This window comes from Balaenoptera borealis (assembly GCF_965194805.1).
Source record: "Balaenoptera borealis genome assembly, chromosome: 19".
Taxonomy (NCBI): Eukaryota; Metazoa; Chordata; class Mammalia; order Artiodactyla; family Balaenopteridae; genus Balaenoptera; species Balaenoptera borealis.
In genome coordinates this window covers 68,429,203-68,451,303 of record NC_138878.1, presented here as the reverse complement: position 1 = coordinate 68,451,303, position 22,101 = coordinate 68,429,203, and the positions used below count along the sequence as shown (strand labels likewise).

General features: G+C 43.1%; 1 protein-coding gene across 1 annotated transcript; it reads left to right on the top strand.

The window, feature by feature from the left end:
* The first annotated feature begins 3,364 nt into the window (after positions 1–3,364).
* LOC309617262 (uncharacterized protein) lies at positions 3,365–18,573 on the top strand. Its single transcript, XM_082369276.1, has 3 exons — positions 3,365–3,603; positions 4,866–4,992; positions 15,851–18,573. Exons 1-3 carry the CDS (start codon positions 3,394–3,396, stop codon positions 17,530–17,532), a joined length of 2,019 nt encoding a protein of 672 aa, XP_082225402.1. The 5' UTR covers positions 3,365–3,393; the 3' UTR covers positions 17,533–18,573.
* Positions 18,574–22,101: the final 3,528 nt, after the last annotated feature.

The window sequence follows — 22,101 nt, the reverse complement described above, 5'->3', positions numbered from 1 at the left end:
ACATGCTGCGGAGCAACTAAGCCCATGCGCCACAACTACTGAGCCTGCGCTCTAGAACCCACGAGCCACAACTACTGAGCCCGCGTACCACAACTACTGAGTCCCGTGCTCCTAGAGCCTGTTCTCCGCAACAAGAGAAGCCACCGCAATGAGAAGCCCGAGCACCACAATGAAGAGTAGGCACCACTCGCCACAACTAGAGAAAGCCTGCACGCAGCAACAAAGACCCAACGCAGAGAAAAATAAATAATAAATAAATTAAAAACAAATTGAGGTCCAGACCTCTCAAGTGGCTGAACTAGGAAGGAGTAGATCCCCAAATTTCCCTTAAAAAAAAATTAATTGATTCACTGCAGAAATAAGACATAAATGTTTAACAATATTAGGAAAATAATTTTTTTGGAGCAGAAATCATAGAAGAACCTAGAGACACCGGTGTCACTGCTGATGAGCACAAAGGGGCTGAAAGCTGGGAAATCCGGAGCTAGTAGCACAGATGTTTCCATCAGCTACTGGCCTGAATTTACAATTACAGTAACACAAAGACTCAAAATGGAAGAGAGACAGTAAAAAGAGATGAAGAAACTCACAAGGATAAGGATGGTGCATGTGGCTGTGGCCACGTGGGGAGGTCTGGGGTAAAGTCTGTTGCTGTGGTTGTACTGGGTTCGCTGCTTGTATCTGTGCAGGACAAATATCATGTACCACTGGTCCAGATCTTGAAGCCCAAATAACATCCAGGGGATAAAATAAGAATGCATGTAATAAGCCGAGACTTCTGTCTGACGTGGCTGAGAAACAGTATGTAAAAATTTTTTTCACACATATGTGCTGTTTCCAGGACCAATCACGTTCATAGGAATATAGACATTTACCAACAGCTGAAGGAACCAGAAAAGGAAAGTAAAGAAGCCAATGCATTTGGGGGGACTGAATTCTGAAGTCTATCCACCAAGAGGTTCTGGGGCAAAACTTAATGGCCAGGAAGCCACTCAGAAGGCAGGTAGTGCCGAGAGAAACCCTTGTGGCCACTCTGTAAATACAAGACAGATGTACACCCAAGATCATAGAGGAAGTGTTTCAATCCAAAAACTGTCATTGTCTGTGGGATCCCTCTGGAGCAAAGAGCCAAGTTGTTGGGGAGGCTAATAAAATAGTCTTGTTCAGGCTTCAGAGACAATAGGCTTTTGACTAAACAAAGACTCTGAAAGAGCTACACATCGAGCTGCTAGACTACATGCAGGTCAGCAGAAACAGTGCTAGTCAGTCTTGGGATACAACAGATAAAGAAGGGAGTAAGTCACAAAGCTTCCTGGGACTTGGGAATCTGGCCAGTTCCCGCAATTCAGCGAACATTCTGAGACTTACAACTAAAGTATCAAAACATTTGCGATAATAGCCAGAGCTGCATACTTGCACGCAAGCTGATGACTATCAGCTTGCGGCTTGGTGTTAAAAGCAGGACTCCTTTGGGCAGCACTCTGAAGTCCCACCCGTGGGGTGGACTCACCGCCCGGGACGTTCCCAACTGGGACTCCAGATTGCTGTTCAAGGGAATTCCTAGCTGCCACTTGGATCTGGAAGTAGGTGTCAGCCCAATTCTGTGATGTATGCTCTGTTATATACTCTGTTAATATTCCTCTCCCTCTAATGATTGTATATTGAAATTTATATACTCTGTTAATATTCTTATTCCTTTCCCTCTAATGACTGTATATTGAAGTTAAGTTAAATCACTTTCTATTAAAGATTTGATTGAAGCTGTTTATTCGTGTGAGACGAGTGGTTATTTTGCCAGCGAATCCAACGAACCTTAAAACCGAAAGCAGGCTTTTGGCAAAACAGTTGTTGGCCAAGATCAGTTGGTTGACAGTCTGATCAGTGGGTCTCAACTTGTAACTGGTGAGCAAGGTGAAGTTATGAAGACAAAGGCAGGAGGAGTTTTCCAGGACCCCAGCTCCAGTGTGAGTGAGGAACATAATCTCTATTTCCAAGTTGGCATGCACATCACTTTCATATCTAGGAGATATTGATTTTAATTTGAGACAAAGAAATGGTAGAAAGATAAACAAATGTATTACCTACTTCTATTCAGCTCTATCTTCTGCTCAGCTGTATCAGATAAATGGGCACTGAGTAATCTGGAGAAAGTAAATCTTGCCTAATATACAGGTGCTTCTAAGCTCAGCCAGTTATTCAATTGTGTTTTTGATAGTTATATTTTTTCCAAAAAACAGAAAAATCTATCTTGGGTTAGGAATCCACCAATATTGATAATTTTGTAAAGTCTATATTAAGAAAATTGTCCGTTGCACGCGAAACTGCTCTGTTTTTAGTGAAACCTCTGGGTAGCCTCTGTACATCAGATCAAACCATTTTCAGTAATAGATAAAAATGCGGAAATACCAAGTGAAATATGATCTAAAGATTAGCACATTCACTAGCTGGGGCCAGGATAAGTAGGTACGCATTGACTGATTAGGCCTTATGATTAAGAGGGAAGGTCAGGGAATTCCCTGGAGGTCCAGTGGTTAGGACTCCACCGTTTCCCTGCTGTGGGCCTGGGTTTGATCCCTGGTTGGGGAACTAAGATCCCAGAAACCACACAGTGCAGCCAAAATAAATAAATAAATAAAATAACAATAGTAAGGGAAGTTCATTCACGTGAATAGGGTGTAGGTGAATCAGACTGGTGGAGCAGGGAATGTACAAAGAGCAAGAGAACAGCTATCGTGGGTGGCCTGATCATCAGTTTTTGTCACTGAGTTGGGCACAATCACTGACTATGCAGTCAGAAGAGCCTTTTCTAGGGGGACGAGAAGCAGTGCTCTCCCTCTTGCCGAGCAGGCCTGTCCAAAATCTCCTCTCCATATTTCCAGTCAGCGTTCTGTCTGACTTTTTTCTGGTCCCTGAACAAAGCCCACAAAATCACTAACTCTTCAGGCTGCATGCATTTCAGGAGCAATAGGATAATGTTTAGTTTTTGTTCCTGTTACCAGTGGGTTTAAACGTGGGTTGGTTTAAAGGATTCTGAGATAATGTCCAAACACTTCATTGATAAGTAGCATTAAGGACTCTTAAATGCTCTTAACACTCCCCGCCCCCATGGGTCCCCCGCCTCCTTAAGAAGGCTGGAGCCCCTCCCCAGCCCTAGAGGTCATTTCCCAGTGCTCCTCCGGGTGCTTCTTGGCTTTTTCCCAGGTGCTTCCCGGTGTGGGGCTTCCTTCCTTGAGACCTTTACACTACATTACCCAGAAGAATTTGTGCTAAGGGGCAGCGACTTTCATCCAATGAAAATCGAGCAAGGGGGCATTTCCAGGAGGGTGAACCTCCGGGAGAGGGACTTCCGGTTTCTTCGTGGCTACCATTTTAGTTACGGTGAAGTCTCTGGAGATGGTCAGAGGCTTCTGTGTGCGGTGTTGGGAGCGAGGTAACAGGCTAAGAGGCGCAAGAGGAGGGTCTGTGCGCACCGGGGCGGTTTTGAGGGTCGGGGACAGACCCGTGCAGTGTGCGTGCAGAGTGGGACCCGGTCGGTCGACTGTCGCCACTCCTTTCCGTCCAGAAGTTCCGATGGCGGCGCCTGCGCTGAGGGATCCGGCTCAGGTAAACGCTGCGTGTTCCGGGTTCTCCGCGGCCTGTTTCCCCACCCAGATACGAACGGCCCGCCTGAGAGGCGGCTGTTCTCGTCGCTTTATCCCAGGCCCCGGGTCTAGGACAGAGAGGCCTCCAGGGGTCTTTTCCCTTTTTCTGTCTGAGTGAGACTTGGAGATGCAACTGAAGCAGGAACATTCCGGGAACCTGGAGTCCATCTTGTTTCTGCAAGGAAGAAAGTTTGAGGCCAGGCTGCATCTGGAGTGGTAGATGAGAGGTTGTACCTTTCTTCTCCGAGAAGAAAGCCCTCCGAGAAGGGCTCCGAGAGCCCTCGGAGCGGTGGAGAGTTTTGAGCACAGGAAGGACACCATCTGAATTAGGCCTTTAAAAATACTCCAGAGCCTGTTCAGTGGAAGCACAGACTGTAGGGGGTGATGAGATCATTGAGGCAGAGGGAAGTTGTGACTTTTCCAAGGTCACAACTGGTAAGAGGTAGCACCGGGGACCTAGGCACGGAGGAGAGGTTTGCCAGTCAGCCCGAGGTTACCTGGCTCTGGTACCCGACAGAGGTCCAGTTGTGAGAAGGACAGAGATACCCTTGGGGAAAAGAGAAAGGCAGAGCCTAGCTCAGAGCATAGGGTTGGGTGTGAGGGCCTTACCCAGCATGCATACAAGTGCATGAGCCTCTGGAACACCGCCATGGTCTCTTTCCTCTATAGTTTGTCTTTTCTTACATGTTCCCAGGCTGCAGAAGCACTTGGAGCAAGTGGAGGTTGTCCCAGTCCCTCGCTTGTTCTCACCCCCCACGCACACATTCTCTGTATTTGAGGTGTACTGGGGCTCTTCACCTGCCATTCTCCCAGCTCTTTGGTTTGGGGACCCTGGAGAACCCCATGCTCAGGTTCCTGAGTGCAGGCTGGGTTCTATGGAGGGGCTTCCCATTTCCCAACACCAATGGAAGGAGGCGTGGAAGGTTACTCATGAATCCAATACCAGTATGTGGAAGTGCTGTGAGGTGAGGTTGAGCTAGTTTAGGTAAGTGCAGGTCTCCTTTTTTCTGATGGAAATAAACAGGGAAGGGCAAGAGTTAGACTTGAAATGACTGCCTATGTATTCTGGAGGAAAAGGGAGGTGCAGATCAAAGGAAGATGGTTTTCTTCCCCAAGTCTCAAGAAGCTCCATCTGATTGGGTAGTAGGGGAAATGTGTGGGAAGATGTATTGTGGGTTTTCAGGAGTGAGACTGTTCATGGTTTTATTTGTCCCTGTTTACCAGGGCAGTGTGACCTTTGAGGATGTTGCCGTGTACTTCTCCTGGGAGGAATGGTGTCTTCTTGATGAGGTTCAGATACACCTATACCTTGATGTCATGCTGGAGAACTTTGCAGTTGTATGCATGCTGGGTAAGGCCTTCACACCCACCCCTATCCTCTGAGCTAGGCTCTGCCTTTCTTCTCTTCCCCAAGGGCAGCTCTGTCCTTCTCACATTTGGAACACAGGCACTGCTTTCTTCTTCAATTGCTTCGTTATGTGCTGTGGTTACTATGGCTAGGCAGAGTGTACCCCTATTCCTTAGTGCCGGGACACCTGTAGCTCCAAAGTTTTGCAGGTGAGGATTTAGGTTTAGTAGTCTTGCACTTAGTCTGATAGATCCCTCCTTGCTCGCCCTCTCTGCCCAGGTGAATGTCAAAATCCATGGTACCCAAGTTTTGCTCCATTCCTGTTCATGACATTTTTTTGTGCCTGACTTCACAACAGACTGTTGTCACTGACATGGTCGTTACTAAAACAGACCATGAGCTGTTTCTGTAAGACCTTTTTCCAAGGTTCCAATTTCTGTTTATCAACACTGGCATCTGTTAAGCATTCCGGTCAGCAATGAATGAAATTCCTGTTGCTCCACACCCTTACCAGCATTTGGTGTTGTGAATGTTTGGACTTTGGCCCTTCTTATAGGTATGTAATAGTGTGTACTTTTCAGTTTAATTTGCATTTCCTTGCATCTTTGTATATGCTAAATTGTCATCTGTATATCTTTTTTTTGGCTACGTTGGGTCTTCATTGCTGCACGTGGGCTTTTTCTAGTTGCAGCGAACGGGGTCTACTCTTCATTGTGGTGCACGGGCTTCTCATTGCAGTGGCTTCTCTTGTTGCAGAGCACAGACTCTAGGCACGCGGGCTTCAGTAGTTGTGGCTCGCAGGCTCTAGAGCACAGGCTCAGTAGTTGTGGGACACAGGCTTGGTTGATCCGCGGCATGTGGGATTTTCACAGACCAGGGCTCTAACCTGTGTCCCCTGCATTGGCAGGCAGATTCTTAACCACTGCACCACCAGGGAAGTCCTGTATATCTTCTTTTAATGAGGTGTTTGTTAAGGTGCTTTGCTCATTTGGTCTTTGGGTTTTTGTTTTCTTACTAAGTTTTAAGAGTTTTTTGTATTTAGCATTTAGGTCTGTGATCCATTTTGAGTTAATTTTTTGTGAAGGTTTGTGTCTAGAATTCATTTCTTGGCATGTGATGTTTGGTTGTTCCAGTACTATTTATTCAAAAGACTTAACTTTTCTCCATTGTATTGCGCTTGCTCATCTGTCAAAGGTCAGTTGAGTGTATTTCTATGGGTCTATTTCTGGGTTCTCAATACTTTTCATTGAACAGTTTCTCTGTTATTTCAACAATATCACACTGGCTTGATTACTTTAGATACTAAGTCTTAAAGTTAAGTAGTGTCAGTCTGCCAGCTTTGTTCTTCTTCAGTTTTGTGTTGGCTATTTTGGGACTTTTGCCTTTTTGTATAAATTTTAGGATCAAAGTATTTATGTCCACAAAATAACTTGCTGGTATTTTGATATGGGTTGCATTGAATCTATAGATGAAGTTGGGAAGAACGGACATCTTGATGATACTGGGTTTTCCTGTTTATGAACGTGAAATATCTTTCCATTTATTTAGTTCTTTGATTTCTTTATTAGAGTGTTTGTTTGTTTGTTTGTTTGTTGGCTGCACTGCGAGGCCTGAGGGATTTTAGTTCCCCTACTAGGGATCCCCTACTCAGGCCCATGGCAGTGAAAGCATGGAGTCCTAACCAGTGGACCACCATGGAATTCATGATTTCTCTATCTAAGTTTTATAGTTTCTCTCATGTATATCTTGTACATGTTTTGATAGATCTGTAACTCAATATTTCTTTCTCTTGCTCTCTTTTTTTTTTTTGAGCGGGTGCTAATTTACATGGTATTGTGTTTTTAATTTCAAATTGACTTGTTCATTGATGGTATATAGTATGTAATTGACTTTTGTATATTAAGCTTATGTCCTGAAAGCTTGCTATAATTGCTTCTTAGTTCTAGGAATTTTTTTTTTCCTCTATTTTTTGGGTGTTTTACATAGCTGGACATGTCATATGAGAATGAAGACAGTTTTATTCCTTCCTTCTTGATCAGTATGCCATTTAAATAACCTCATCTCATTGCCTTTGTTTTGACTTCCACTGTAAAGTTGAAAGTGAGTTGTACAAGGGAACATCCTTGCCTTCTTCATCTTAGTGGGAGAGTTCTAGTTTTTCTCTAGTAAGTATGATAGTAGCTATAGGGTTTTATTTAGTTTATCAAGTTGAAGTGTTTTTTTTTCAATTTTTAGGTTATATTATATGGAGATTTTTAAAATTAATTAATTAATTAATTTTTTTATTTATGGCTGTGTTGGGTCTTCGTTTCTGTGCGAGGGCTTTCTCTAGTTGTGGCAAGCGGGGGCCACTCTTCATCGCGGTGTGCGGGCCTCTCACTATCGGGGCCTCTCTTGTTGCGGAGCACAGGCTCCAGATGCGCAGGCTCAGTAATTGTGGCTCACGGGCCCAGTTGCTCCGCGGCATGTGGGATCTTCCCAGACCAGGGCTCGAACCCGTGTCCCCTGCATTGGCAGGCAGACTCTCAACCACTGCACCACCAGGGAAGCCCTATATGGAGATTTTTAACATGAGTGGCTGTTGGATTTTGTCAGATCCTTTTTCTGCATCTATTGATGAGATCATGAGTTGGTTTTTAACCTGTTGATGACACGGATTATATTAATTGATTTTTTAATGTTAAAGCAGCATTGCGTAACGTGGATCATTCTCAGTTGGTCATGGTGTATAATTCTTCCCTCCTTCCTTCCTTCCTTCCTACCTTCCTTCCTTCCTTCGTTCCTTCCTTCCTTCCCTCCCTCCCTCCCTCCCTCCCTCCCTCCTTCCCTCCTTTCCTGCATTGGGTCTTCGTTGCTGTGCACAGGCTTTCTCTAGTTGCGGCGAGCGGGGGGCTACTCTTCATTGTGGCGTGTGGGCTTCTCATTGCAATGGCTTCTCTTATTGTGGAGCACGGGCTCTAGGCGCATGGGCTTCAGTAGTTGTGGCACGCGGGCTCAGTAGTTGTGGCCTTGAGGCTCAGTCATTGTGGCTCACGGGCTTAGTTGCTCTGTGGCATGTGGGATCTTCCCAGACCAGGGCTCGAGCCCGTGTCCCCTCCACTGGCAGGCGGATTCTTAACCACTGCGCCACCAGGGAAGTCCCGTATAATTCTTTTTCAACTGTTTTTGAAACAATTTACTGATATTTTGTGAGAATTGTTGCATCTATGTTCATGAGAGATACTGGTCTATACTTTTCTTTTAATGTCTTTGGTTTGATATTAGAATAATGCTGTTCTGATGCAATTAGTGTGGAAGAATTCCCTCTGTTTCTGTATTCTGAAAGCAGTTGTAGAGAATTGTGTACTATCTTCCTTATTGTTTGTCAGATTTGACCAGTGAACCAAAGTCTGCCAATTGTATTCCCAGAAAATTTAGAAGGTTATTAATTTTTTTTTAAGATTTTTTTTTTTTTTTTTTTGGATGTGGACCATTAAAAAAATTTTTTTTTAAATCTTCACTTTGTTGCTTCAGGTCTTACTTGCGGCAGGTGTGCTCCTTAGTTGTGGCTTGCAGGCTGTTTAGTTGTGGCATGCAAACTCTTAGTTGCGGCATGCATGTGGGATCTAGTTCCCTGATCAGGGATCAAACTTGGGCCCCCTGCATTGGGAGCGCAGAGTCTTAACCACTGTGCCACCAGTTAAGTCCCTGGATGTGGACTATTTTTAATGTCTTTATTGAAGTTGTTACAATATTGCTTCTGTTTTATGTTTTGGTTTTTTGGCCCCGAGGCATGTGGGATGTTAGCTCCCTGACCAGGGATTGAACCTACACCCCCTGCATTGGAAGGCAAAGTCTTAACCACTGGACTGCCAGGGAAGTCCTGTGGAAAGCTATTCATCATTGATTCAATTTCTGTAGTAAATGTAGACCCATTGAGATTGTCTATTTCTTTTTTTTGTTGTTTTAGTTTTAGGTTTTTTTGGAGGGGCCGCACACCAAGGCATGCGGGATCTTAAGCTCCCCCTATCAGGGATCTAACCTGAGCCCTCTGCAGTGGAAGCATGGAGTCTTAACTGCTTAAATACATGTAGACCTATTTAGATTGTTTCTTTTTGTGTGAGTTTGGTAGACTGTATCTTTCAGGGCGTTGATCCATTTCATTTAGGTTTTCAAATTTATGGTCTTGGAGATTCTCATATATTTCATTATTATCCTTTGAACATCCATTGTATCTATAGTCATGTGTCCTTTTTAATTTTTTTTTTTTTAAACTGAACAAACTGCACTTTTTTTATTATTATTTTTTTGGCTGTGTTGGGTCTTTTTTGCTGCACACAGGGTTTTCTCTAGTTGTGGCGAGCAGGGGCTACTCTTTGTTGCAGTGCGTGGGCTTCTCATTGGGTGGCTTCTCTTGTTGCAGAGCACAGGCTCTAGGCGCATGGGCTTCAGTAGTTGTGGCACTCGGGCTCAGTAGTTGTGGCTCACAGTCTCTAGAGTGCAGGCTCAGTCGTTGTGGTGCGCAGACTTAGTTGCTCCGCGGCATGTGGGATCTTTCCAGAGCAGGGCTCGAACCCATGTCCCCTGCATTGGCAGGCAGATTCTTAACCAGTGCGCCACCAGGGAAGCCCTCCTTTTTCATTTTGATATTAGTAATTTGTGTCCTCTCTTGTTTTTGTGACGAGGCTGACTAGCATGTTTTTGATTTTATCGGGCATTTTAAAGAACCAGCTTTTTTTTTGACTTTGTTGATTTTTCTCTACTGATTTTTTAAATTATTTCTTTTCTTCCTTTGTATTTCATTTTCCCCTAGTTTCCTAAGATAGAAGCACAGATGACTGATTTTAGGTCTTTCATCTTATGTAATATATGCATTCAGTGCTACCGATTGCCATATAAACACTGCTATCACTGCATCTGCATTTTTTTTTTAAGTTTATTTTTGGGTGCGTTGGGTCTTCATTGCTGCGTGTGGGCTTTGTCTAGTTGCAGTGAGTGGGGGCTACTCTTCACTGTGGTGCACAGGCTTCTTATTGCAGTGGCTTCTCTTGTTGCGGAGCACGGGCTCTAGGCGTGCGGACTTCAGTAGTTGTGGCATGTGGGCTCTAGAGCGCAGGCTTAGTAGTTGTGGTACATGGGCTCAGTTGCTCCATGGCATGTGGGATGTTCCCAGACCAGGGCTTGAACCCATGTCCCCTGCATTGGCAGGCAGATTCTTAACTGCGCCACCAGGGAAGTCCCCATCTGCATGTTTTGACAAGTGCTGTGTTTGTTTCTTTCAGAATACTTAAAAATTTATCTTAATATTTCTTCTTTGAACCCTGTTTTATTTGGAAGTGTATTGTTTAATTTATCAGTGTTGTGCAATTTTACAGCTATCCTTTTGTTACTGGTTGCCGGTGTAATTCACTTTGTTCTGAGAACTGACCTTGTATGTTTTCTGTTCTTTTAAATTTGTTAAGGTATGTTTTCTGGCCCAAGATGTAGTCCATCTTGTGAATGTTCTATGTCAGTTTGAGAAGAATATTCTGTTTTTGAATGGAGTAGCCTAGTAATCTATAGTTGACTGTTACATCCAGTTGACTGATGATGGTGATCCTCAGTTTACCAGCATCCTTATGGATTTTTTATTTTCTGGATCTGTTCATTTCTTATAGAGGTGTGTTGAATGAAGTCTCCAAGTGTTATAGCAGATTCATCTATTTTTTGCTTGTAGGTCTGTTTTGCCTCATATTTTGACATTGTGTTGTTAGACGCAGACATGTTAAGGATTGTTGTGTATTCTGGAGTATTGACCCCTTTACCATTGTGTCATTCTCATTATCCCTGATAACTTTGCTTATGTGAAATCTGCTGTGATATCAGTATAGTTACTACCACTTTTCTTTTTTTTCTTTTGATTTGTGTTGACCTCTTTTTCTGTATTGACATACTTTTAATTTATATGCATCTTATTTTTAAGCATCTTTTTAAAAAAAATTTTTTATTTTGGTTGTGCTGGGTCTTAGTCGAGGCTCACAGGCTCCTTAGTTGTTGCTCACTTGCTCCTTTAGTTGTGACACATGTGCTCCTTAGTTGTGGCACGTGTGCTCCTTAATTGTGGCTGGTGGGGTCCTTAGTTGCGGCCGATGGGCTCCTTAGTTGCAGCTCACAGTCTCCTTAGTTTTGGTGTGTGAACTCTTAGTTACAGCATGCAAGTAGAATCTAGTTCCCAGACCAGGGATCAAACCCGCATCCCCTGCATTAGATGGTGGATTCTTAACCACTGCACCACCAGGGAGCTTCCTCTATGTGCATCTTTGTATTTAAAGTGGGTTTCTCGGAGACAACATATAATTCAGTCTTGTTTTATGATCCACTCTGACAATCTGTCTTTAAATTGGTTCATTGAGACTATCGATGTTTAATATATTGATACAGTTGGGAAAACATCTAACATATTTGTTACCATTTTCTTTTCATTGCCCTTGTTCTTTGTTCCTAGTTGAGTCTTCCACCCTTCTTTTTGTGATTTTAATGAAGCATTTTGAATGACCCTTTTTCTCTCCTCTGTTAGCATATCATCTATACTTGTTCCTTTTCATTTTTTATGTAGTCGCGATAGAGTTTCCAATATGTATTTACAGCTCATTCAAGCCCACATTCAAATGACAATATGTGGTTTCGTGGGTAGTTTAAAAAACTCATAATTTTAAAAAATCCTAATTTTCCATCTTCTCCATTGTATTATTGTTGTCTTTTGTTTTAATTTTACATAAACATACATATATGGGTATGTTTAAAAATACATGATGGAGTACACTGTTGCTATTGTTGTTTTGTACAAACTGTTATATCTAAATAGACAGTTTTCAGAAGAAGATATGCAAACGGTGACCTTCTACATGAAAAGGTGCTCAATATCACTAATTGTCAGGGAAATGCAAATTAATACCACAATGAGATACCACCTCACACCTGTTATAATGTCTGTTATGAAAAAGACAATAAATAAGTATAGGAGAAGGTGTGAAGAAAAGGGACCCCATGTGCACTGTTGGTGGGAATGTACATTATTTCTACCACATGGAAAAGAGTAGAGAATCCTTACACAATTAAGAAAGGAACTACCATATGGTCCATCAGTTCCACCTCTATGTATTTATCTAGGGGAGTGAAATCATCATCTCAAAAAGATATGTGTACTCCATGTTTATTGCTGCATTATTTACAATATCCAAGACATGGAAACAACCTAAGTGTCCATTGATGGATGAGTGGATAACAAACACGTCTTATATATGGAATACTATTCAGTTTTATTCAACCATTAAAAAGAGAAGGAAATTTTGCCATTTACAGCAACATGATTGGATTTTATGGGCATTATGCTAAGTGAAATAAGTCAGAAAGAGAAATCCTGTTGTCCCTATGTTTCCACAGAGGATTGGTGCCAGGATTCCCTGCATATACTGAAATCTGGGGATGTTTAAGTCCCATAGTCAGCCCTGTGATTCTGAAGTTTCCCATTGTTTTAAAAATATTGATTAATTAATTAATTTTATTTATTTTGACTGTGTTGGGTCTTCGTTGCTGCATGTGGGCTTCCTCTAGTTGCAACGAGCGGGGGCTACTCTTTGTTGTGGTGCGTGGGTTTCTCATTGCAGTGGCTTCTCTTGTTGCAGAGGACAGGCTCTAGGCGTGCAGGCTTCAGTAGTTGTGGCACACAGGCTTCAGCATTTGTGGCTCATGGGCTCTAGAGTGCAGGCTCAGTAGTTGTGGCACACGGGCTTAGTTGCTCCACGGCATGTAGGAATCTTCCCAGCCCAGGGCTCGAACCCATGTCCCCTGCATTGGCAGGTGGATTCTTAACCACTCTACCACCAGGGAAGCCCAAGTTTCCCATTTTTGGATTCATCCAACTAAAGATCATGTAGTGCTGTGCATTTATTGGAAAATATCCCTGTATAAATGGACCCAAGCAATTCTAACCCATGTTATTCAAGGTTAACTGTACTACATGATTATACTTACATGGGAAATCTTTGGAAAAAACAGCAACAACAACACCACCAAACTCAGATGCAGACAACAGATTAGTGATTGCCAGAATGCGGGAAGGTGGGTAGATGACATGGGTGAAGTGTTTCAGAAGTTACAGACTTCTAGTTATAAGATGATTAAGTCCTGGGGATGTAATTCACAGCATAGTGACTTTAGTTAACAAAACTGTATTGTATATTTAGAAGTTTTTAAGAAAGTAGATCTTAAAAGTTCTTGTCAGAAGAAAGAAAATTGTAAGACATAATTCAACTGAACTTATGTGGTAGTCATTTCAGTGTGTACACATATAGAATCATGTACAGCTTAAAGATATACGATGTTCCTTAACAATTATGTGTCAGTAAAATATTTTTTATTCTGATGCTCTTCCTTTCTCTATGAAACCCAAGTTTCTGATCTATATCATTTACCATCTCTCTCTCTCCTTTTTTTTTTTTTTTTTTTGGCCATGCTGTGCCACATGCAGCATCTTAGTTCCTCGACTAGGGATCAAATCCATGCCCCCTGCAGTGGAAGCGTACATGGTAACCACTGGACTGCCAGGGAAGTCCCTTCATCTCTCTGAAGAACTTCTTTTAATATATTCCCACAATTTTTCTGTATGTAAGAAAGTGTTTATTTCACCATCAGTGTTGAAGGGTAATTTTTGCTGGATACCAAATTCTGCGTTGCTGAAGGTCACCTCCCACACCCACCCCAAGCACTTTTTTTTTTTAATTTTTTTAAAAATTAATTAATTAATTAATTAATTTTTGGCTGTGTTGGGTCTTCGTTTCTGTGTGTGGGCTTTCTCCAGTTGCGGCAAGCAGGGGCCACTCTTCATCGCGGTGTGCTGCCCTCTCACTGTCGTGGTCTCTCCCATTGCGGAGCACAGGCTCCAGACGTGCAGGCTCAGTAGTCATGGCTCCTGGGCTTAGTTGCTCCACGGCATGTGGGATCTTCCCAGACCAGGGCTCGAACCCGTGTCCCCTGAATTGGCAGGCAGATTCTTAACCACTGCGCCACCAGGGAAGCCCCCGAGCACTTTAAATGTTTCACTTCGTTCTCTTCTTGTCTGCATGAGTTCTGAGGAGAATTCAACTCTAATTGTTTTTGTTGCTTCTCTGTGGGTAAGGTGTTTATTCCTATGGCTTCTTTCAGGACTTTTTTGTGCATTTGAATGTGATATTCCTAGGTGTAGTTTTTTCACATTAAACCTACTTGATGTTCTCTGAGCTTCCTGGATCTGTGCTTTGGTGTCTGATAGTAATTTGGTGGAAATTCTCCATCATATTGCCTCAAATATTTTTTCTGTTCCTTTGTCTCTTTTTCCTTTTGATGTTTCCATACATGTATGTTAAACCTTTTGTAGTTGTCCCACCAATATTGGATTTTTTTTTTTGTCTTGTCCTTTTTTCTTTTCAGTTTTGGAAGTTTTTCCTAAGAGAACATCAAGCTCAGATTCTTTCCTCACCTTTATGTCCAGTTTATAAATAAGCCTATCACAGTCATTTTTCATTTCTGTTATGGTGTTCTCGATCTCTAGCATTTCTTGATTCTTTGTTAGATTTCCCATCTCTCTGCTTACATTGCCCTTCTGCTCTCGTATGCTGTCTGCTTTATCCATTCGCAGACATTAATTAGCATATTAATCATAATTGTTTTATATTCCCAGCATGATCATCCCAACATTCCTGTGATATCTGATTCTGGTTTTAAAGTTTCGTCTGTTCAAACTTCGTTTTGTGGGACACTGCAAATCTTCAGTAGACTCCATAGTTGCAAAAGAGTTACATCAGTTAGATTGTTCCTGTTTAGGTGGGGAGATGGATTCTTAACAGTCTGTACTTGATCCACTGTGCATCCTTCCCCCCTCTGGCTCCACTGGACGTTCTTTTTGTGGTATTTAAATATCGTTCCTTGGTCTATTGTGTACTGAGTTCCTCTGGGCTCATGTTGGCCACTTACTTGTCCTGACTCTGTTAGGGCTTGTATCATTTCTGTCCCGTGTAGTTTTTCAGCTGGGGATGGAGAGTCCTTGGTGGTTTCATGGGATGGACATGACTCTAGTTTCAGTATAAAGAGCTTACAGGTATCCTGGTAAGATGAATGGCAGCTGGGAGAGGGCTTGTTATAAGGTCTGTGTTGAGAAGTAATACCTGGAACATATCTCATTTGAGTAGGGTTTTAGGGCCATTGCCAGTGGCCCCCAATTACTTCTCTTGTCCTTTCTCCATTCTTGACATTCTGCTAACTTGTCCTTTTTTTTTTTTTTGACCATGCCCCACGGCCTGTGGGATCCTAGTTTCCCAACCAGGGGTTGAACCCACACTCCCTGCATTGGAAGCATGGAGTCTTAACCACTGGACCACCAGGGAATTCCCTACTTCCCATTTTTATTCTGACTCCAGCCTGGGATAATTTCCCTACCACCTCTCTAACCCATTTATCTCATGTGGTCTTCACATTGTTTTCCCCTTAGTACTTACTGGTATTGTTTATGTCCTCAACCATGTATATATCCTTTAATATTTCTTGAACACCAGCTACCAGTTGCAGTCAGATTTTCTGGGGCCTGAAAATACACTTCTGCATATTATGATAGGTCACCAGTAGATGTGGTACTGGTAAAAGCCATTGACAGAGGAGTGAATTGTAGAACTCGCCTTTTGCCTTGGGCCACATCCAGTCCCTGTGTCCTGTACTTGGTGAGAGCACCTTTCCCAATTTGACCCCAACTCCATTTCCTGAACACAATCCTGTGGACTGCTTCCTTCATGTGTCAGATATACTGTTGTGATGGTGTCACTCACACCCAATAACGTGAACAAGAACTTCACCATCACTTCTTTGTTTTCAGGTTCTTGGCACCGGGTTGAGGATGAAGAGACACCTTCTGAACAGAGGGTATCTGCAGAAAGAGTGTCACAGATCAGTACTCTCAGTGCAGGTTCATCTCCTGAGAAGGCCCAGCCCTGTAAGATGTGCATCCCAGTCTTGAGAGACATTTTGCACTTGGCTGAAGAGCAAGGAACAAATAGGGGGCAGAAAGCATACACATGTGGGACATGTGGGAAACATTTCTATTTCACTGCAAACCTTCAAGAGCACCAGAAGCAGCACATTAGAGAGAAACCCTTCAGCTGTGATATGGGGAGACCTGCATTTTTGAAAAGATGCACAATCCATGTAACAGGGAATCTCTCTACCTACATGGAGATTGGGAACAACTACGTGGCCAAAATTGGACTTCAGAAACAGGTCACTAATACCAGGAAGAAACTGAACAACAGTAAGGAGTGTGAAGCTGTTTTTGACAGTGGGAAAAGTCATCACAGCTGGGGAGAAGGCAACAAATTCTCCAGCCACACAGAAATACTTATTCAGGATGAGAGAGTCCTCACTACTGAAGGGTTTTGTGAATGCAGCAACTGTGGGAAAGCCTACACCCAAAGAAGTAACCATAGTCAGCACCAGAAAGTTCACACTGGAGAAAGGCCTTATGAATGCAGCCAATGTGGAAAATTTTTTACCCACAAATCTAGTTTCCTTACACATCAGAGAGTTCACAGTGGGGAAAGGCCTTATGAGTGCAGTGAATGTGGAAAATGTTTTACTACTAGGTCTGGCCTCTATTATCATAGGAGAGTTCACACTGGAGAAAGGCCTTATGAGTGCAGTGAATGTGGGAAATCTTTTAGTAATAGGTCGATCCTTTGTAATCATCAGAGAGTTCACAGTGGAGAAAAGCCTTTCGAGTGCAGTGAATGTGGGAAATTCTTTAGCCGAAACGGACACCTCAGTGCCCATAAGAAAGTTCATACTGGAGAAAAGCCTTATGAATGCAATAAATGTGGAAAATCTTTTACTGCTAAGACGAGCCTTCATTACCATCAGAGAGTTCACAGTGGAGAAAAGCCTTATGAGTGTAGTCAATGTGGGAAATCTTTTACTACTAGCTCTGGTTTCTATTATCATCAGAGAGTTCACAGTGGAGAAAGGCCTTATGAGTGCAGTGAATGTGGGAAATCTTTTACTACTAGTTCTGGTCTCTATTATCATCAGAGAGTTCACAGTGGAGAAAGGCCTTATGAGTGCAGTGAATGTGGGAAATCTTTTACTACTAGTTCTGGTCTCTATTATCATCAGAGAGTTCACAGTGGAGAAAGGCCTTATGAGTGCAGTGAATGTGGGAAGTGTTTTACTGGTAGCTCGAGCCTTCATCGTCATCAGAGAGTTCACAGTGGAGAAAGACCTTATGAGTGCAGTGCATGTGGGAAATGTTTTAGTATTATATCTGATCTTTATGTTCATCAGAGAATTCACACAGGAGAAAGGCCTTATAAGTGCAATGAATGTGGGAAATGTTTTACTGATAGGTCAAGCCTTCGTCGTCATCAGAGAGTTCACACTGGAGAAAGGCCTTATGAGTGCACTGAATGTGGGAAGTCCTTTAGCCGAAGACAGCTCCTCCATATCCATAGGAAAATCCACACTGGAGAAAAGCCTTGTGAGTGCAAGGAATGTGATAAATCTTATTGAAAGGTGCCACTTCATTAAACATCAGTTCACACTGGTAAAAGGACCTTAGGAATATAGCGAATATAGATGGGACTGATGTTCAAGGAGTTTGAGATTGTAACAGGGTGGGAAGAACCCCTGCAGTTACTGTGCAGCAAATGTACCCTTTCTTGGGACAAACTGTGGCCCAGAGAGAATGTATCATCTGTTGTGAACAGCGATCTGGATTCAATGCCAGGTTCCCTGGTTCAGGACATGGGGAGTCTGGTCACTTCAGTCCTCTTCCCCCGTTTCCCCCGTTGAGGACTCAAAGACATGTTGTCCATCTGGACACTTTTGCCCCCCACCCCAGGAGCCCTGATGATAACCATTAGCCCCATGCTGATGGATAAGGCTGTCTTTTCTCTGGGAAACAACATTGATGGCTTTCTTGGAAATGACTCCATTCATCTACCCAACCAAACCAGTGCTCATAGTGTTTTTATTCCCTTTTGTAAAGGAAGGCATGTGCAGCCCAGAGACGTTGAGGGAATTCCACAAGGCCTCACTACTGCCAGGCCTTTGATGAGAGTGCTTCCTCTACACTGCACCCTTCCAGTGTCCTCTCTTCTGCTTCAAGCAGGGACTCCATTTGCTTTGTCCCGATGATGAACTACCAACACCTGATGTGTTCTTCTCCACCTGGGCCTCCAGCTTCATTTTTCCCAGTGTACATCTCCTTCCTGCAGGCACCCTCCCTCTTGGGACGTTCTTACAGTGACAGCAACACCAAGCCAGGCACTGTGGAGAAGATCATTGGAGTCACCCCAGATGTGACACTGGCTCCACTGCCATATGCAGTGATTCATTTTCAAGGTCCTTTCCTTTTTCATAAACCCACTTCAGGATGTCCCTGTTTCCCCATTATGCAGTTGACCTGCTCACTGTTCTGGGCAGTGTGAAGGACACTGAAGGACTAGGAATGTCCACTGTGGCCCTCACATGGCCTGGTCCCCAAGGCTCTTCCTCCTAATCCCTTTTCCCATCCCCTTAATGCTCCTCCCCCGCCCCCCCTCCCCAAAATGTAAGTCACCAAATAATGATTTTTAACCAGCAAGAACTTTCCTGCCTCCCTTTTGCAACCTACACTTGACCAACCTAACTTAAAAGCTAAGACTGAATGCAGGCTGACCCCTCTGATGAAGACTGTAAAATCGTGGTATAAAATCAGTATGATTTTAATTGCTTTTTTCTCATTTTTTTTTTTTTTTTTTTTTTTTTTTTTTTTGGTGCACTTTGTGGCATGTGGGATTTTAGTTCCCCAACCAGGGATTGAACCTGTGCTCCCTGCAGTGGAAGTGCAGAGCCATAACTAGTGGACTGCCAGGGGATTCCCTCTCTCAGGATTCTTGAGTTTGAGTTTTTTTTTTTTTTTTAATGTGTCTATTTTTTACCTGCACGTCTTGTTTTGATAAATTTCTATTTCTGCCTTTTACCTGCTTTTATTTTGTGAGTTCTTGTCTATTTTCTCTTTCCTTGACAAGTAGGAGATCAGGGAAACAACAAAGGTATCTGTGAGATTTCACACATTTACCCAATGTGAGTGACTTCTGCATGGAACTGTAATTTGGCATAGTGAATATGTTCTCAATTTTTTCTTAATTTTGGTCTTATGCATAATGTAATGGCCACATACATTATATATGTTAAAGATAAATCTGCACTATTAACATATGCTACCTCAGGTTTTTTTCCTTTTTTTTATTCTCACCTCCCCCCCCCCTTTTTTTCCCCACACCACACAGCTTGTGGGACCTCAGTTCCCCGACCAGACATCAAACCCAGGCCCAAGCACTGAAAGCCCAGAATCCTAACCACTAGGCCACCAGGGAACTCCCATATCCTACCTCAGTCCTAAGTCCAGATATTCAGGAACACAGTAAATGAAATCCTGGTTTGTAGTCTTTGCCAGTTTCCCTGGTGTAAATACTCCCAGCATATCCAATGTCAAATTGCCAACATAATGTCACTGAATATGGAGTTGGGAAGCATTGCCAGGAGCCCACCATTGTATTCTTTTTCTACCTTACAGGTGCAGTAGCCACAAATAATTTTAAGAATGTCGCTAATAAACCATAGTAGAATGATTATAAAGTGACAGGTTTTGCATATTTGTTTTAAAAATCGTTTAATGTATGTGTAGTTGACTGAAAATAAATTACATGTATTCTTAAATGTACATTTTAACACTGTGATACTTGTGTAAAGCCCTGAAACAAGTTTCCTCCTGTCATTTTTAATTCATCCTCAAAATTAAAAATACTGATGCAAGAGCATATTCTACTTTTGAAATAACTTTTTTCAAATGTATATATAAATGGAATGTGTAGGAACCTTCCTGTATCTTAACATCATTTACTGTATTTTTGCAGATTTTTTGTGTTTGTGTATCGTGATTTACTTAGCGGTTTTTACAATTTATAATCCCAGGTATCATGTCTTTGAATACATAAATTTCTTTTTTTTAATTTATTTTATTTATTTTTGGCTGTGTTGGGTCTTCATTGCTGAGCACAGGCTTTCTCTAGTTGCAGCGAGTGGGGGCTACTTTTCTTTGTGGTGCATGGGCTTCTCATTGTGGTGGCTTCTCTTGTTGTGGAGCACGGGCTCTAGGCGCATGGGCTTCAGTAATTGCAGCACTTGGCATGTGGGATCTTCCCAGACCAGGGATCGAACCCATGTCCCCTGCATTGGCAGGCAGATTCTCAACCACTGCACCACCAGGGAAGCCCCTGAATACATAATTTCTTAAAATGTGTTTCTAAAATAAAAGAGCCCTTTCATAACTCCAGTAACTTTATTACACACGAAAGTTTTCTAAATATCAGTGCATAACAGCACAACTGGGGACACTATGTGACAGATTTTGATTGCTAACACACTTCAATGCATCCTGGACCTACAAACTCCTGTACCACAGCACAAAGGATTTATGACAGAAGTGAGAACCTGTTTGGGAAATAAAGTGGGAGGTGCTGACCCAGCACAGCAGGTGTGGCTACAAAACTCACAAATACTCCAGCGAGATTTTGTGGCAGGCATGTGATAGGGATGCCCAACATTCTGGTGTGTGGGCTGCAGATAATCTCCCAGTCCTCCTGGATAATGTGTGATGAGGTGAGTGCAGACTGGTTTGGAAAGAACAATTTGTCCCACATGACTGCAGGTATGATGATGCACTGATGGTTTTCAGACCAGGGACTGGGTAACCACCTTGTTACAACCTGGAGATTCACACCTGTGAGCAGCTTTGTCAAGCAAGCAGAAGGACTTGGGGTGGGGTTTTACAGGCTTTATTGGAGGTGTCAGCCTGCATTCAGCACATAGCATTTAGACTTAGGTTTGTCAAGCATGAGTCCCGAGGAGATGTGGGCACGTTCTTGAAGATTAGCAATCATTATTTGGTGACATTTTTCTGGTGGGTAGGAGGAGCAGTTAGGCAGTGGGTCCTAGAGTTAGGAGGAAGAGACTTGGGGACTGGGAGAGGGCTACAGTGGACATTCCTAGTCCTTCAGGGTCCCTCACAGCACTCGGAATAGTGACTGGGAGAATTTGGACACAGGCACATCATGAAGCAGGTTCATGAAGATGGACATGACCTTGGAAACAAATCACTGCATGTGGTGGTGGAGGCCTGTGTCACTTCTGAGGTGAAACCGAAGACCTGTGTGTGTTGCTGGGTGGTGCTGCTGTCCCTGTGAAGAACTTCCTAAGAGGGAGGCTGTTTGCAGAGAGGTGGTGTGCACTGGGGATAGTGGAGCTGGAGGTCATTCACAGGAAAGCCATCAATGTTGGTTCCCAGTAAAATATACTCTTGTCCCTCAACATGGGGTGTAGGGTATGAGCAGGGCTCTTGGGTGGAGGGTCACAGGGTATCAGGATGGGCAAGGTGTTCTTTAAAGGAGTCCCCAAAGACTGAAAGATTGAATTCAACATTAAGTAAAGACAGCTGAGGATTTATAGCCAAGAAGTAGAATAAAGGAGTCAGTGGATGGAAAATTACCAACAGAAAACAGGGTAACGGGTGTTCTTGCTAAACCGACTTAATAAGAATCTTGCTATTCAGATCAGATATCAAGGGTAGGAAATGGGTGTTTGATCAGACATCAATGGGGGAGTTATTCTTATTAAACTGCCTTGTCGGGTTTCTTAATAAAACTGGGCTAAGCAGGCTTGTCCTCCAAACAATATAGGTTCATTTCTCATTTGGTTGTTTTTGTTCATTATGGACCAGCTGAGAGGAAATCAAGGTGGCAGGGTAGGAGGGCATGGAGCTCACGTTCCCCCACGAACACATCAAAAATACATTTACTTTGGAACAATCCTCACTGAAAACTGGCAGAAGGACTCCTGTACAACCAAGGCTGTAAGAAACATATACACGTAATTGGGCAGGAAGGGAAGAAAAGCAATGTGGTCAGGAGATGTGGGACTCAGAGAGGAAGGGCGATCACTCGGGCAGTGAGCTCACTCCCCGGGGAGTGAGTGGCTTGAAGTACAGACTAGGTGTTCCAGTCCTCGTGTTTATGTTGTGGAGACAAGACTCCTTGA

Coding starts and splice junctions, on each gene's coding strand:
- LOC309617262 (XM_082369276.1), top strand. CDS start 3,394: ATGGTCAGAGGCTTCTGTGTGCGGTGTTGGGAGCGAGGTAACAGGCTA. Junction 3,604..4,865: donor CGCTGAGGGATCCGGCTCAG/GTAAACGCTGCG, acceptor CCTGTTTACCAG/GGCAGTGTGACCTTTGAGGA. Junction 4,993..15,850: donor TGCAGTTGTATGCATGCTGG/GTAAGGCCTTCA, acceptor CTTTGTTTTCAG/GTTCTTGGCACCGGGTTGAG.